The sequence below is a fragment of the Bombina bombina genome, chromosome 1 (assembly GCF_027579735.1).
Source record: "Bombina bombina isolate aBomBom1 chromosome 1, aBomBom1.pri, whole genome shotgun sequence".
NCBI lineage: Eukaryota > Metazoa > Chordata > Amphibia > Anura > Bombinatoridae > Bombina > Bombina bombina.
The window spans coordinates 1593698657-1593714116 of NC_069499.1; the positions used below are offsets into that span (position 1 = coordinate 1593698657).

Below are 15460 nucleotides of genomic sequence, written 5' to 3' on the forward strand. Positions count from 1 at the left end.
TATAATAGCGCACTACTACAGCTGTTAAACCTTTATAATAGCGCACTACTACAGCTGCTAAACCTATATAATAGCTAACTACTACAACTGCTAAACCTATATAATAGTGCACTACTACAGCTGTTAAACCTTTATAATATTGCACTACTACAGCTGCTAAACCTATATAATAGCTCACTACTACAACTGCTAAACCTATATAATAGCGCACTACTACAGCTGCTAAACTTATATGATAGCGTACTACTACATCTGTTAAACCTTTATAATAGCGCACTATTACAGCTGTTAAACCTTTATAATAGCGCACTACTACAGCCGTTAAACCTTTATAATAGCGCACTACTACAGCTGCTAAACCTATATAATAGGGCAATACTACAACTGCAAAACCTTTATAATAGCGCACTACTACAACTGCTAAACCTTTATAATAGCGCACTACTACAACTGCTAAACCTTTATAATAGCACACTAATAAAGCTGCTAACCCTTTATAATAGCACACTACAACAGCTGCTTAAAATATATAATAGCGCGCTACTCCAGCTGCTAAACATTTATAAAAGCGCACTACTGCAGCTGCTAAAACTTTATAATAGCGCACTAATAAAGCTGCTAACCCTTTATAATAGCACACTACAATAGCTGCTTAAAATATATAATAGCGCACTACTACAGCTGCTAACATTTATAATAACGCACTACTACAGCTGTTAAAACATTTATAATAGCGCACTACTACAACTGCTAAACCTTTATAATAGAGCACTACTCCAGCTACTAAACCTTTATAATAGCGCACTACTATAGCTGCTATACCTTTATAATAGCGCACTACTCCAGCTACTAAACCTTTATAATAGCGCACTACTATAGCTGCTATACCTTTTTAATAGCGCACTAATATAGCTGCTAAACCTGTCTAATAGTGCACTACTACATCTGTTAAACCTTTATAATAGCACACTACTACAGCTGTTACACCTTTATAACAGCGCACTACTACATCTGTTAAACCTTTATAATAGTGCACTACTACAGCTGCTAAACCTATATAATAGCGCACAGGGAGAGTGTTCACCTGAGAGAGCAAGCTGGTTTGCTCCGATAACCAGTCCGTGTCTACCAGCACATTGGTGTGCTCAGCAAGAGTGTGAGTACCCTGGGCATAGAATACTTGTGCTTGTTTGGGCTATTATCGCTGTGGATACACACATTGGTCGCTTCTGTTCTCCACAGATTTACCTGCTGCTTGAGAGGGAAAGAAGGAGTCTGCAGAGATCTGTGATTCCATCGTTGTCGACAGGGAATTCTTTGACTAATTACGGACTGGTCCTTCTAGATTACATTATTGTGGACTGATTTATAACGAGTTATCAAAACTTAGTGAGCGGCCATTTTCCATTCCCACATTGCACTTACAATTTTAGACGGATACTAGACATCCCATTATATTCTGCTGTATTTCTGTTCAAATCAGTATTTTTCTAGCGCCCTCTTGTGTGTCCACACATTCTTCTGTAGTATCTCATAGCTTTTTCAGAGCATATAGTTTAAGAGGTGCAGCTTCTTATTTTTAATATTTTTTTATTTTTAATTTATATGAATTGCATTATTATTAATACCAATAGCAATAGCGCTTTTAATATTTTGATCCCAGTAAGGGGTCATTTTGTTCTATATTAGTTACCTGATTATGTGAAATATTACTTAATATCGTAAATATTTATTGTGAGTTCTATCTGAGGGATGTTTTAATACTTCCATGTAGCATATATTGTCCTATAGCGCCCTCTAGTGACTATTGTCACATTTATTACTATTAAACTTTTATAATAGCGCACTACTACAGCTGCTAAACCTATATAATAGCGCACTACTACATCTGTTAAACCTTTATAATAGTGCACTACTACATGTGTTAAACCTTTATAATAGTGCACTACTACATGTGTTAAACCTTTATAATAGTGCACTACTACATGTGTTAAACCTTTATAATAGCGCACTACTACATCTGTTAAACCTTTATAATAGCGCACTACTACATCTGTTAAACCTTTATAATAGCGCACTACTACATCTGTTAAACCTTTATAATAGCGCTCTACTACAGCTGGTAAACATATATAATAGCGCTCTACTACAGCTGTTAAACCTTTATAATAGTGCACTACTACAGCTGGTAAACCTTTATATTAGAGCAATACTATAGTTGCTATATATGTGAATAAAACACTATTATAGCTGGAAAATCCATGTAATAATGACCTATTATTGTTTACTATGAAATATTCTAACGTGCTGCTTTCCTCTAAGACATCTCCTGATATAGTCTTCTGATGTGGTCATTCTCCCTAAGACATCTCCTTATGTGGTATTTCCCCCCTCAGTCCTGACTCCCATACATCTCCTGATACAGTCCTGCCTCCTAAGACATCTCCTGATGTGATCCCGCCCCTCAGACATCTCCTGATAAACTCCTTCCCTCCTAGGACATCTCATATGTGGTATTTCCCCCCTCAGACATGTCCAGACAAGCCCTCCCCCGACATCTCCTGATGAGGCCCTTCTTCCATAGACATCTCCCTATTTATTTATGCTCTCAAACATCTGTTGATATCAACTGATATGTTTACCCTTATATAATTGTTGTGGTTTCCATGGGTAGAGTTGTTCAAGAATATTATAGAGAATTTAAAATGAGACAACGTAAAGGTTACCAACTTAAAAAAAAACTGGTACTTACTTTGAGCTGCCCGAGGTAAGGTTTCCATGTTCTGTCCATCAGATCTTGTCTGTACTTTCTGGTGAAATAACCCAGGTAGGAAACAAATGCTGTTATAAGAAGAACGTCCCCACACAAAGTGCTCTCCTGAAGCTTGAAGTTCCCAACAGCTTCTGCCCAGCGGACATTCTCTGAGGCCAGTCCTCCAACCTAAAGAAACAAGGTGTAAACATTCAGGAGACTCCAGACAGGAGAACTGGTGATGTGTACCCTATGTACAGAGGAACGCTAAATTACCCAGTTACCAGAGAAAGTCTAATGCGAAAATGACACCCTCTAATTCTGCCAACTGCACTCACATAAAAACTACTAGAAAGTTAATTTAGCTACTTCTACTTCAGAGGCTGCAAAAGGTACCACCCCCTCAATCTGCCGCCCTAGGCACATGCCTTGTTTGCTAGGCGGTAATACACTCCTGCCTAAATAGGAAGTGTGAGGATCACTATATGGCATGTTTTACAAGAATGCTTTTGAGCACTAGTTGGTAGCAGTAGTTACACAATGTATGACATTGTTAGAAGCATTATTGCAAAAGCTGCCATATAGTGCTCCAGACATGTTCACACCCCTAAGCCTACCTGCTTCTTTTTTTTATTTTATTTTTTATGCTGTATCTGAATTATTACACTGTCGGCATTTATCATTGCACCAGCAGTTCATTGCAATACCGCCCCTGAAGATTCGTGGCCAATCGGTCGCTAGCAGGGGGTGTCAATCAACCCGATAGTGTTTGATCATGCTGATTGCTGTCTGCCACCTCAGAGGTGGCGGACGAGTTAAGGAGCAGTGGTCTTAGGACTGCTTCATAAATTGACCCCAATGAGTCACAAACAGAAAAGCTCTCGAGCCGGAAACCAATCAGCAGTGGTTTCCTTCTCAGGATCTACAGCTTCTTAAGTAGGTCTTTATGTGTTTAACCCCTTTGTGGAGCTTAATGATTTAGGGCCTGATGATCTAAACCTCGCAATTTCAGGTGTTTTTTTATACTGACCCTCGGAGGGGGCTGCCCTGGTGAAATAAAAAAGGGGCAGTCCCTGCAAGTAGCACGATGTCCCCTATATAAAGTAATGGAGGTCGCTAGAAAGGGAAACTTCACACCGTGGAGCTTTAAAAATTAAATCCTGCAGCCAATATAAACCACATTTATATTGTACATTACCTTTTATAGCTTTTGCCAACGTTTCCATAATTAGGGTGAATAGTAATGGGGAAAATTGTCAGCCTTGTCAGGTGCCATTAGATATAGGGAAAGTCAAGGGGCAGAAGCCAAGTTCCTGGATAGAAGCTGACTGTGAAGAGTACAAAGCCGACGGTGAAGAGAGTACAAAGCCGACGGTGAAGAGAGTACAAAGCCGACGGTGAAGAAAGTACAAAGCCGACGGTGAAGAAAGTACAAAGCCGACGGTGAAGAGAGTACAAAGCCGACGGTGAAGAGAGTACAAAGCCGACGGTGAAGAGAGTACAAAGCCGACGGTGAAGAAAGTACAAAGCCGACGGTGAAGAGAGTACAAAGCCGACGGTGAAGAGAGTACAAAGCCGACGGTGAAGAGAGTACAAAGCCGACGGTGAAGAGAGTACAAAGCCGACGGTGAAGAGAGTACAAAGCCGACGGTGAAGAGAGTACAAAGCCGACGGTGAAGAGAGTACAAAGCCGTCGGTGAAGAGCGTACAAAGCCGTCGGTGAAGAGCGTACAAAGCCGTCAGTGAAGAGTGTACAAAGCCGACGGCGAAGAGCGTACAAAGCCAACAGTGAAGAGAGTACAAAGCCAACAGTGAAGAGTACAAAGCTGACGGTGAAGAGAGTACAAAGCCGATGGTGAAGAGAGTACAAAGCCGACGGTGAAGAAAGTACAAAGCCGACGGTGAAGAAAGTACAAAGCCGACGGTGAAGAGAGTACAAAGCCGACGGTGAAGAGAGTACAAAGCCGACGGTGAAGAGAGTACAAAAAGCCGACGGTGAAGAGAGTACAAAGCCGACGGTGAAGAGAGTACAAAAAGCCGACGGTGAAGAGAGTACAAAGCCGTCGGTGAAGAGCGTACAAAGCCGACGGCGAAGAGCGTACAAAGCCAACAGTGAAGAGAGTACAAAGCCAACAGTGAAGAGTACAAAGCTGACGGTGAAGAGAGTACAAAGCTGACGGTGAAGAGAGTACAAAGCTGACGGTGAAGAGAGAACAAAGCTGACGGTGAAGGGAGTACAAAGACGACGGTGAAGAGAGTACAAAGCCAACAGTGAAGAAAGTACAAAGCCAACAGTGAAGAGAGTACAAAGCTGACGGTGAAGAGAGAACAAAGCTGACGGTGAAGGGAGTACAAAGACGACGGTGAAGAGAGTACAAAGCCAACAGTGAAGAAAGTACAAAGCCAACAGTGAAGAGTACAAAGCTGACGGTGAAGAGAGTACAAAGCTGACGGTGAAGAGAGAACAATGCTGACGGTGAAGGGAGTACAAAGATGACGGTGAAGGGAGTACAAAGATGACGGTGAAGGGAGTACAAAGATGACACACTGTTACATGATTTAGAATCTAGAACACATGTAATTAGGACTTCTTGCATGTAATACCAACAGACTCTGTCAAACACTTTCTCAGCACCGAAAGCAAGAGCTACACGGGGGACACTTTACCTAGATGTTAAACCCCTGTAAGCAATCAAGGGTTAGTTATGCAAAAATGTCATGTTCTGACAAATAAGCTTTTGTAGTAGAATGGTTATTTAGCATTATAGAGTGTGGGTCACTGTATAAAGTTAATGGCAGTAGGCAGTCATTTATAGGGTTTATTGAGGTGGGGGTCTGGCAGGTAATGGGTTAATACTAATGGGAGGGGCAGTTATAGGATTTATTGAGATGAGGGTCTGGCAGGTAATGGGTTAATACTAAGAGAGGGAAAGTTATAGGATTTATAGAGATGGGGTCTAGCAGGTAATGGGTTAATACTAAATGGGGTGCAGTTATAGCACTAAATTGTGGTGGGTACTGGGTTAATACTAATGAAAGGGGAAGTTCTAGGACTTAGTGAGATGGGTACTGGCTTAATACTAATCATAGGAGCAGTTATAGGACTTATTAAGGTGGGTACTGGGTTTATATACTAATGAGAGGGGCAGCTATAGGACTTATTAAGGTGGGTACTGGGTTAATATTAATGAGAGGAGCAGTTATAGGACTTATTAAGGTGGGTACTGGGTTAATACTAGTGAGAGGAGCAGTTATAGGACTTATTATGGTGGGTACTGGGTTAATACTAATGAGAGGGGCAGTTATAGGACTTATTAAGGTGGGTACTGGGTTACTACTAATGAGAGGAGCAGTTTTAGGACTTATTGAGGTGGGTTCTGGGTTAATACTAATGAGAGGAGCAGTTATAGGACTTATTAAGGTGGGTACTGGGTTAATACTAGTGAGAGGAGCAGTTATAGGACTTATTGAGGTGGGTACTGGGTTAATACTAATGAGAGGGGCAGCTATAGGATTTATTAAGGTGGGTACTGGGTTAATACTAATGAGAGGGGCAGCTATAGGATTTATTAAGGTGGGTACTGGGTTAATATTAATCAGAGGAGCAGTTATAGGACTTATTAAGGTGGGTACTGGGTTAATACTAATGAGAGGGGCAGTTATAGGACTTATTGAGGTGGGTACTGGGTTAATACTAGTGAGAGGGGCAGTTAAAGGACTTATTGAGGTGGGTACTGGGTTAATACTAGTGAGAGGAGCAGTTATAGGACTTATTAAGGTGGGTACTGGGTTAATACTAATGAGAGGGGCAGTTATAAGACTTATTGAGGTGGGTACTGGGTTAATACTAATGAGAGGGGCAGTTATAGGACTTATTGAGGTGGGTACTGGGTTAATACTAATGAGAGGGGCAGTTATAGGACTTATTGAGGTGGGTAGTGGGTTAATACTAGTGAGAGGGGCAGTTATAGGACTTATTGAGGTGGGTAGTGGGTTAATACTAGTGAGAGGGGCAGTTATAGGACTTATTGAGGTGGGTAGTGGGTTAATACTAATGAGAGGGGCAGTTATAGGACTTATTGAGGTGGGTAGTGGGTTAATACTAGTGAGAGGGGCAGTTATAGGATTTATTGAGGTGGGTAGTGGGTTAATACTAGTGAGAGGGGCAGTTATAGGACTTATTGAGGTGGGTTCTGGGTTAATACTAATGAGAGGGGCAGTTATAGGACTTATTGAGGTGGGTAGTGGGTTAATACTAGTGAGAGGGGCAGTTATAGGACTTATTGAGGTGGGTAGTGGGTTAATACTAGTGAGAGGGGCAGTTATAGGACTTATTGAGGTGGGTAGTGGGTTAATACTAGTGAGAGGGGCAGTTATAGGACTTATTGAGGTGGGTAGTGGGTTAATACTAGTGAGAGGGGCAGTTATAGGACTTATTGAGGTGGGTAGTGGGTTAATACTAGTGAGAGGGGCAGTTATAGGATTTATTGAGGTGGGTAGTGGGTTAATACTAGTGAGAGGGGCAGTTATAGGACTTATTGAGGTGGGTAGTGGGTTAATACTAGTGAGAGGGGCAGTTATAGGACTTATTGAGGTGGGTACTGGGTTAATACTAATGAGAGGAGCAGTTATAGGATTTATTAAGGTGGGTACTGGGTTTATACTAATGAGAGGGGCAGTTATAGGACTTATTGAGGTGGGTACTGGGTTAATACTAGTGAGAGGGGCAGTTATAGGACTTATTAAGGTGGGTACTGGGTTTATACTAATGAGAGGAGCAGTTATAGGACTTATTAAGGTGGGTACTGGGTTAATACTAATGAGAGGGGCAGTTATAGGACTTATTGAGGTGGGTACTGGGTTAATACTAATGAGAGGGGCAGTTATAGGACTTATTGAGGTGGGTACTGGGTTAATACTAATGAGAGGGGCAGTTATAGGACTTATTGAGGTGGGTACTGGGTTAATACTAATGAGAGGGGCAGTTATAGGACTTATTGAGGTGGGTACTGGGTTAATACTAGTGAGAGGGGCAGTTATAGGACTTATTGAGGTGGGTACTGGGTTAATACTAATGAGAGGGGCAGTTATAGGACTTATTGAGGTGGGTACTGGGTTAATACTAGTGAGAGGGGCAGTTATAGGACTTATTAAGGTGGGTACTGGGTTTATACTAATGAGAGGAGCAGTTATAGGACTTATTAAGGTGGGTACTGGGTTAATACTAGTGAGAGGGGCAGTTATAGGACTTATTGAGGTGGGTACTGGGTTAATACTAGTGAGAGGGGCAGTTATAGGACTTATTGAGGTGGGTACTGGGTTAATACTAGTGAGAGGGGCAGTTATAGGACTTATTAAGGTGGGTACTGGGTTTATACTAATGAGAGGAGCAGTTATAGGACTTATTAAGGTGGGTACTGGGTTAATACTAGTGAGAGGGGCTGTTATAGGACTTATTGAGGTGGGTAGTGGGTTAATAGCAATATATAAAAATCATAGATATGGAGAAGAATACCAAAGCGCCTAACCGGATGGAGGCTGGGTCTGATAATAGATAGATATAGATAGAAATATATGAATTATCAATAGTTACATTGACATTTATTCAGGTAGTTAATACAAGGGGTTAAAGGGACACTGAACCCAAATTTTTTCTTTTGTGATTCAGATAGAGCATGAAATTTTAAGCAACTTTCTAATTTACTCCTATTATCAAATTTTCTTTATTCTCTTGGTATCTTTATTTGAAATGCAAGAATTTAAGTTTAGATGCCGGCCCATTTTTGGTGAACAACCTGGGATGTCCTTGCTGATTGGTGGAAAAAATGCATCCACCAATCAAAAAGTGCTGTCCAGAGTTCTTAACCCAAAAAAAGCTTTGATCGCTTCTATTTCAAATAAAGATAGCAAGAGAACGAATGAAAATTGATAATAGGAGTAAATTAGAAAGTTGCTTAAAATTGTATGCTCAATCTGAATCACAAAAGAAAAAATTGGGTTCAGTGTCCCTTTAATACAAGTCTTGAGTTACATTAATACATTTATTCAAGTAATTATTACAAGTCTTGAGATAAGAAACATGGATCCATGTGCTTATTTAACATTAAAAATACAACATCCAATAAAATGTGATATATTACAATAAATAAAATATTATTTAATATATAAAATGAAATATTGGCCTAAATTCCAGGTATATTGATAATGGCCCGGTGGCCTGGTGTGTGTGTGTGTAGGTTTCTTCCTAATAAAATTTAATGAGATTCTGTGTTTGCGTTTAAGCAACTTGTATTGGCTCCTTCAACTATGTGTTTAACTTATTATTTCTAAGACCTGTTCATTCAGTACTTTTGATGTCTGAAAGATGTGGCTATCACTGACTGCATCATATTATAGAGATATATCTTATGATATGTTATAGATCATGCTGAGAATCACAGACAAAATACGTTAGTCTTTTTATTTACACATCTGATATATTCCAAGATCACAGATGAGTAAATAAACAAACAAGGACCAATAAGATTGGACCATTCACACACACCCATAGATCCTATAGTAATTATTGCCAACGCCTACTCTGGAGTATGATGTCATGTCCAATAGGATGAGCTGAAAATCGACTCCAAATGGCAGCATCAAATATGATGAAAAACGATCATATTAAGATCACACAGTTGGCAACAACCATTATTTCGAATTTCTAAATGATAAAAACCGCTGCAACATAAGAAATAAAGATCGTATATATATAAAAACAAATATAAACATGACACCAAGGTACATAAAGGCTGGGTCTAAATAGATAAACTCAGTAAAGAAATGATATATGTCTATTAAACATATAAGTCATTATTTTAAACAGAGGAGTGAATATAAATATTAAGTTATTTGAAGAGGATATTTAAACTTGTTTTTAAACAAAACCAGAAGTGCTAAACAAAGCAATGCATCCGGTCAACAAACAGTCCGGTATAAAAGGCCATCATATACATTCAAAAAACCAGTCTTGATAAAGGCCTTTGAGAGGCCGAAATGCGTTGACAACTGGTAAGGCTTTTTTCATTTATGACATTGATTTGAAACTATCTACACTATTCTCTAAGAGGAGCAGCATATCACTTATACACATTCTCTAACAGGAGCAGCATATCCCTTATACACATTCTCTAAGAGGAGCAGCATATCACTTATACACATTCTCTAACAGGAGCAGCATATCACTTATACACATTCTCTAACAGGAGCAGCATATCCCTTATACACATTCTCTAACAGGAGCAGCATATCACTTATACACATTCTCTAACAGGAGCAGCATATCACTTATACACATTCTCTAACAGGAGCAGCATATCCCTTATACACATTCTCTAACAGGAGCAGCATATCCCTTATACACATTCTCTAACAGGAGCAGCATATCACTTATACACATTCTCTAAGAGGAGCAGCATATCACTTATACACATTCTCTAAGAGGAGCAGCATATCACTTATACACATTCTCTAAGAGGAGCAACATATCACTTATACACATTCTCTAAGAGGAGCAGCATATCAATTATACACATTCTCTAAGAGGAGCAGAATATCACTTATACACATTCTCTAAGAGGAGCAGCATATCACTTATACACATTCTCTAAGAGGAGCAGCATATCCCTTATACACATTCTCTAAGAGGAGCAGCATATCCCTTATACACATTCTCTAAGAGGAGCAGCATATCACTTATACACATTCTCTAAGAGGAGCAGCATATCCCTTATACACATTCTCTAAGAGGAGCAGCATATCCCTTATACACATTCTCTAAGATGAGCAGCATATCACTTATACACATTCTCTAAGAGGAGCAGCATATCCCTTATACACATTCTCTAACAGGAGCAGCATATCACTTATACACATTCTCTAAGAGGAGCAGCATATCACTTATACACATTCTCTAAGAGCAGCAGCATATCACTTATACACATTCTCTAAGAGGAGCAGCATATCACTTATACACACTCTCTAAGAGGAGCAGCATATCCCTTATACACATTCTCTAAGAGGAGCAGCATATCCCTTATACACATTCTCTAAGAGGAGCAGCATATCACTTATACACACTCTCTAAGAGGAGCAGCATATCACTTATACACATTCTCTAAGAGGAGCAGCATATCACTTATACACCTTCTCTAAGAGAAGCAGCATATCCCTTATACACATTCTCTAACAGGAGCAGCATATCCCTTATACACATTCTCTAAGAGGAGCAGAATATCACTTATACACATTCTCTAAGGAGCAGCATATCACTTATACACCTTCTCTAAGAGGAGCAGAATATCCCTTATACACATTCTCTAAGAGGAGCAGCATATCCCTTATACACATTCTCTAAGAGGAGCAGAATATCACTTATACACATTCTCTAAGAGGAGCAGAATATCACTTATACACATTCTCTAAGAGGAGCAGCATATCACTTATACACCTTCTCTAAGAGAAGCAGCATATCCCTTATACACATTCTCTAAGAGGAGCAGAATATCACTTATACACATTCTCTAAGAGGAGCAGAATATCACTTATACACATTCTCTAAGAGGAGCAGCATATCACTTATACACCTTCTCTAAGAGAAGCAGCATATCCCTTATACACATTCTCTAAGAGGAGCAGCATATCCCTTATACACATTCTCTAAGAGGAGCAGAATATCACTTATACACATTCTCTAAGGAGCAGCATATCCCTTATACACATTCTCTAACAGGAGCAGCATATCCCTTATACACATTCTCTAACAGGAGCAGCATATCACTTATACACATTCTCTAAGAGGAGCAGCATATCACTTATACACATTCTCTAACAGGAGCAGCATATCCCTTATACACATTCTCTAAGAGGAGCAGCATATCACTTATACACATTCTCTAACAGGAGCAGCATATCACTTATACACATACTCTAAGAGGAGCAGCATATCACTTATACACATTCTCTAAGAGGAGCAGCATATCACTTATACGCATTCTCTAAGAGGAGCAGCATATCCCTTATACACATTCTCTAAGAGGAGCAGCATATCACTTATACACATTCTCTAAGAGGAGCAGCATATCACTTATACACATTCTCTAAGAGGAGCAGCATATCCCTTATACACATTCTCTAAGAGGAGCAGCATGTCACTTATACACATTCTCTAACAGGAGCAGCATATCCCTTATACACATTCTCTAAGAGGAGCAGCATATCCCTTATACACATTCTCTAACAGGAGCAGCATATCCCTTATACACATTCTCTAAGAGGAGCAGCATATCCCTAATACACATTCTCTAAGAGGAGCAGCATATCACTTATACGCATTCTCTATGAGGAGCAGCATATCACTTATACACATTCTCTAAGAGGAGCAGCATATCACTTATACACATTCTCTAACAGGAGCAGCATATCACTTATACACATTCTCTAACAGGAGCAGCATATCACTTATACACATTATCTAACAGGAGCAGCATATCACTTATACACACTCTCTAAGAGGAGCAGCATATCACTTATACACATTCTCTAAGAGGAGCAGCATATCACTTATACACATTCTCTATGAGGAGCAGCATATCACTTATACACATTCTCTAAGAGGAGCAGCATATCACTTATACACACTCTCTAAGAGGAGCAGCATATCCCTTATACACATTCTCTAACAGGAGCAGCATATCACTTATACACATTCTCTAACAGGAGCAGCATATCACTTATACACATTCTCTAAGGAGCAGCATATCACTTATACACATTCTCTAAGAGGAGCAGCATATCACTTATACACATTCTCTAAGGAGCAGCATATCACTTATACACATTCTCTAAGAGGAGCAGCATATCACTTATACACATTCTCTAAGAGGAGCAGCATATCACTTATACACATTCTCTAAGAGGAGCAGCATATCACATATACACATTCTCTAACAGGAGCAGCATATCACTTATACACATTCTCTAAGAGGAGCAGCATATCACATATACACATTCTCTAACAGGAGCAGCATATCACTTATATATAACAAAAAATCTGTCACCACACAACAGTCTAAAGAGATGCTAGAAACACCATTATTCATTACCGGGTATAGTAACCAATTTAGACAAATCAAGCAAATAATCCACAAACATTGGCCCATTATTTGTAATGATCCATATCTTAAGGAATATATTTCCAGAAAACCGAGGGTAGTATTTAGAAGGGCACCCACACTCAAGAACAAACTGGCCCCCAGCAAAGTGGTGAGGGATAAGGTGGGCGATCACAACTACAACATAGGAACTAATAGGACCTTTTTGGGCAATTTTTTACCAAGACATGGAATATTCAAATGCCTCAAATCGAGGTGTAACATGTGTAAAGTCGTGCGAAGTGGAACAAACACTTTTTCTTCCAATCAAACAGGAGAACAATTCAAAATTACAAAGAGGATGTCATGTGAGTCCACCTACGTTGTCTATCTTGTCAGTTGTGTGTGTGGGGTCCAATACGTAGGACGTACCGGACGCACCATCAAAAAACGATGGGGCGAACACACTTATAACATCAAAAGGAAATTTTTGAAACATAGCCTCTCCAGGCATTGTGCTTATGCACACAAAGGTAGTGCTAAAACACTCTCCATACTTCCTATAGAACAAATTTCCCGAAACAGCCATAATGCTATGCTCACTCTACGACGTAGAGAGACTTACTGGATCCACAAATTACACACATTGGCCCCTGAAGGCCTTAATGAATGTGTGGATTTGGCAGCATTTGATTTATGAATAAAAGTCCATCTTTCTAGATATAAGAACTGGCTACACTCTTTGAAATTGACAAATTTGTCCTCCGACCATATATATACATTTCTAACCTTCTTGCGTATATATGGTTGTGCGGGTGGGTGTGTGTGCATATAATTATAAGTGCATATATTTTTGTTGCATATATACACAAACCTGTGGACGCAATAAATCCACAAATCCCATGAATCCACCAGATATTTGTTGCTATAGGCCCTCTTTGATTTATATAACTAGCTACTTATCATCATGTGTCCACATTCTTTGTGGACACCTAGTCTCACTAGATAATCCCTTGAGAGATTGGTATTAGTTTTTTCACTCTGATCACTCATCTGATAGAATAATACAACTAACTAGTTAGTATAGTTGTCTTTGTTGTGAAGATTATGTCACATTAGAAATGTCCTTTATAGATTGGAGAGATATTCCCCAATCATACATTTAATATAAGTCGTTCATAGATTGAACAATTACAGCAATCTATCACATTTAGATATTTTAGACAATATTATTTAACCCATTATAGATTAGTGTGCTACTTTGATTGGATTTGATGATATAAAGATTGCTATCACATCTGTCACTTGAATTTCTGATATACAGTTTTGACCATTTATTGGTATCTCTTAATATTATCTTATCTTGAAGTGGTATATCTCATGTTTTCCATCTAGATGTACTTAAATATATATTTGGGATTAGATCTAATGGTAGTTTTATATGACTATTATGCACATTACATACGTTTTAGTTATCATTATGTTTTTATATTGAAAAAACAATATATTACCCTATGTACTTTACCGGATCCAGAATATTTTGCGCCTCTACATTATGAGACATGAACCCTTGCTATTATTGTTTTACACATATCTGGGACATTAGTGGCCCTCTTGAAATCACATCGACTATCCTATGGGATTGCTCACCAGTCATAAACACTGCTCTTTATCTGATACATCTCTTATTAGTGTTAGAAACCACTGTAGCTGTAGTATTTACTGCAGATCTATGCCCCAACGCTGTAATCTATATGACATTATTAGTATGAACTGACAGTAATGCTTATCTTCCTATCAGATAATTTTAGTGTTCGCCTAGAGAACGTTCTCTCTTTATTGGCCCCTTCATTGGCGCAACACAAGTTCTTTCTATACTAGATAATTCTAGTGGTCGCTCTAGTCAATTCCCATATTTCGGCCCCCTCACGGGTACAATGATATTTTTACTTATTAAAGATTAAAAAGATGCACCGTGGTTATAACACATCTCACGCCCCTTATCATTATATACCTATCAGCCAGTGCCACGTATCTGGATTAGGATCGCTATTATATGATCCTCACTTGACAGACTCATTGTAGCCGGGCATGCGCACCCAGCGCATTGGGGCCGGGCATGCGCACTCAGCGCAGAGGAGGAATGTGGCTACTGTCAACGCCTATTCTCGAGCGCACGCAGTGATTGGGCCACATCTGACTATGGCTTGTCATGCGCATTGAGCGCCTGTAGACGCTGACTTAGTCAGCGGCGAATTCAAATTACAACCAAATTAGAAACTACGACTTAACAGCTGACTGAGACATTTATTTATGTCTTTAAAATAACTTAACGTTCACTAGTATTGGAATTGCTGTGCTCTGTCTGCTCTCATCACGCATATCATCTGAAACTAATTTGTCATCAGACAACATGTCAATCATAACAAGGTATGACCATCATAAGTTTAGATCAATATCAAATGTGACACTAACAAGAAAAATATATACATAAAAATTGCTATTAATCACCGCCTCCCACACTGGTTATAGTTGACATGAGGTCTATACTTTAATGTGTGCCTCATTACTATTACTC

General features: G+C 39.3%; 1 protein-coding gene across 1 annotated transcript in view; it reads right to left on the reverse strand.

The window, feature by feature from the left end:
• The window catches only part of DNAH9 (dynein axonemal heavy chain 9), a 739144-nt gene that overhangs the window by 262759 nt on the left and 460925 nt on the right, over positions 1-15460 (reverse strand). The window contains exon 51 of the mRNA XM_053688948.1: positions 2753-2941. Coding sequence (XP_053544923.1) covers positions 2753-2941 — 189 coding nt within the window. The remainder of the gene's footprint in view (positions 1-2752; positions 2942-15460) is intronic.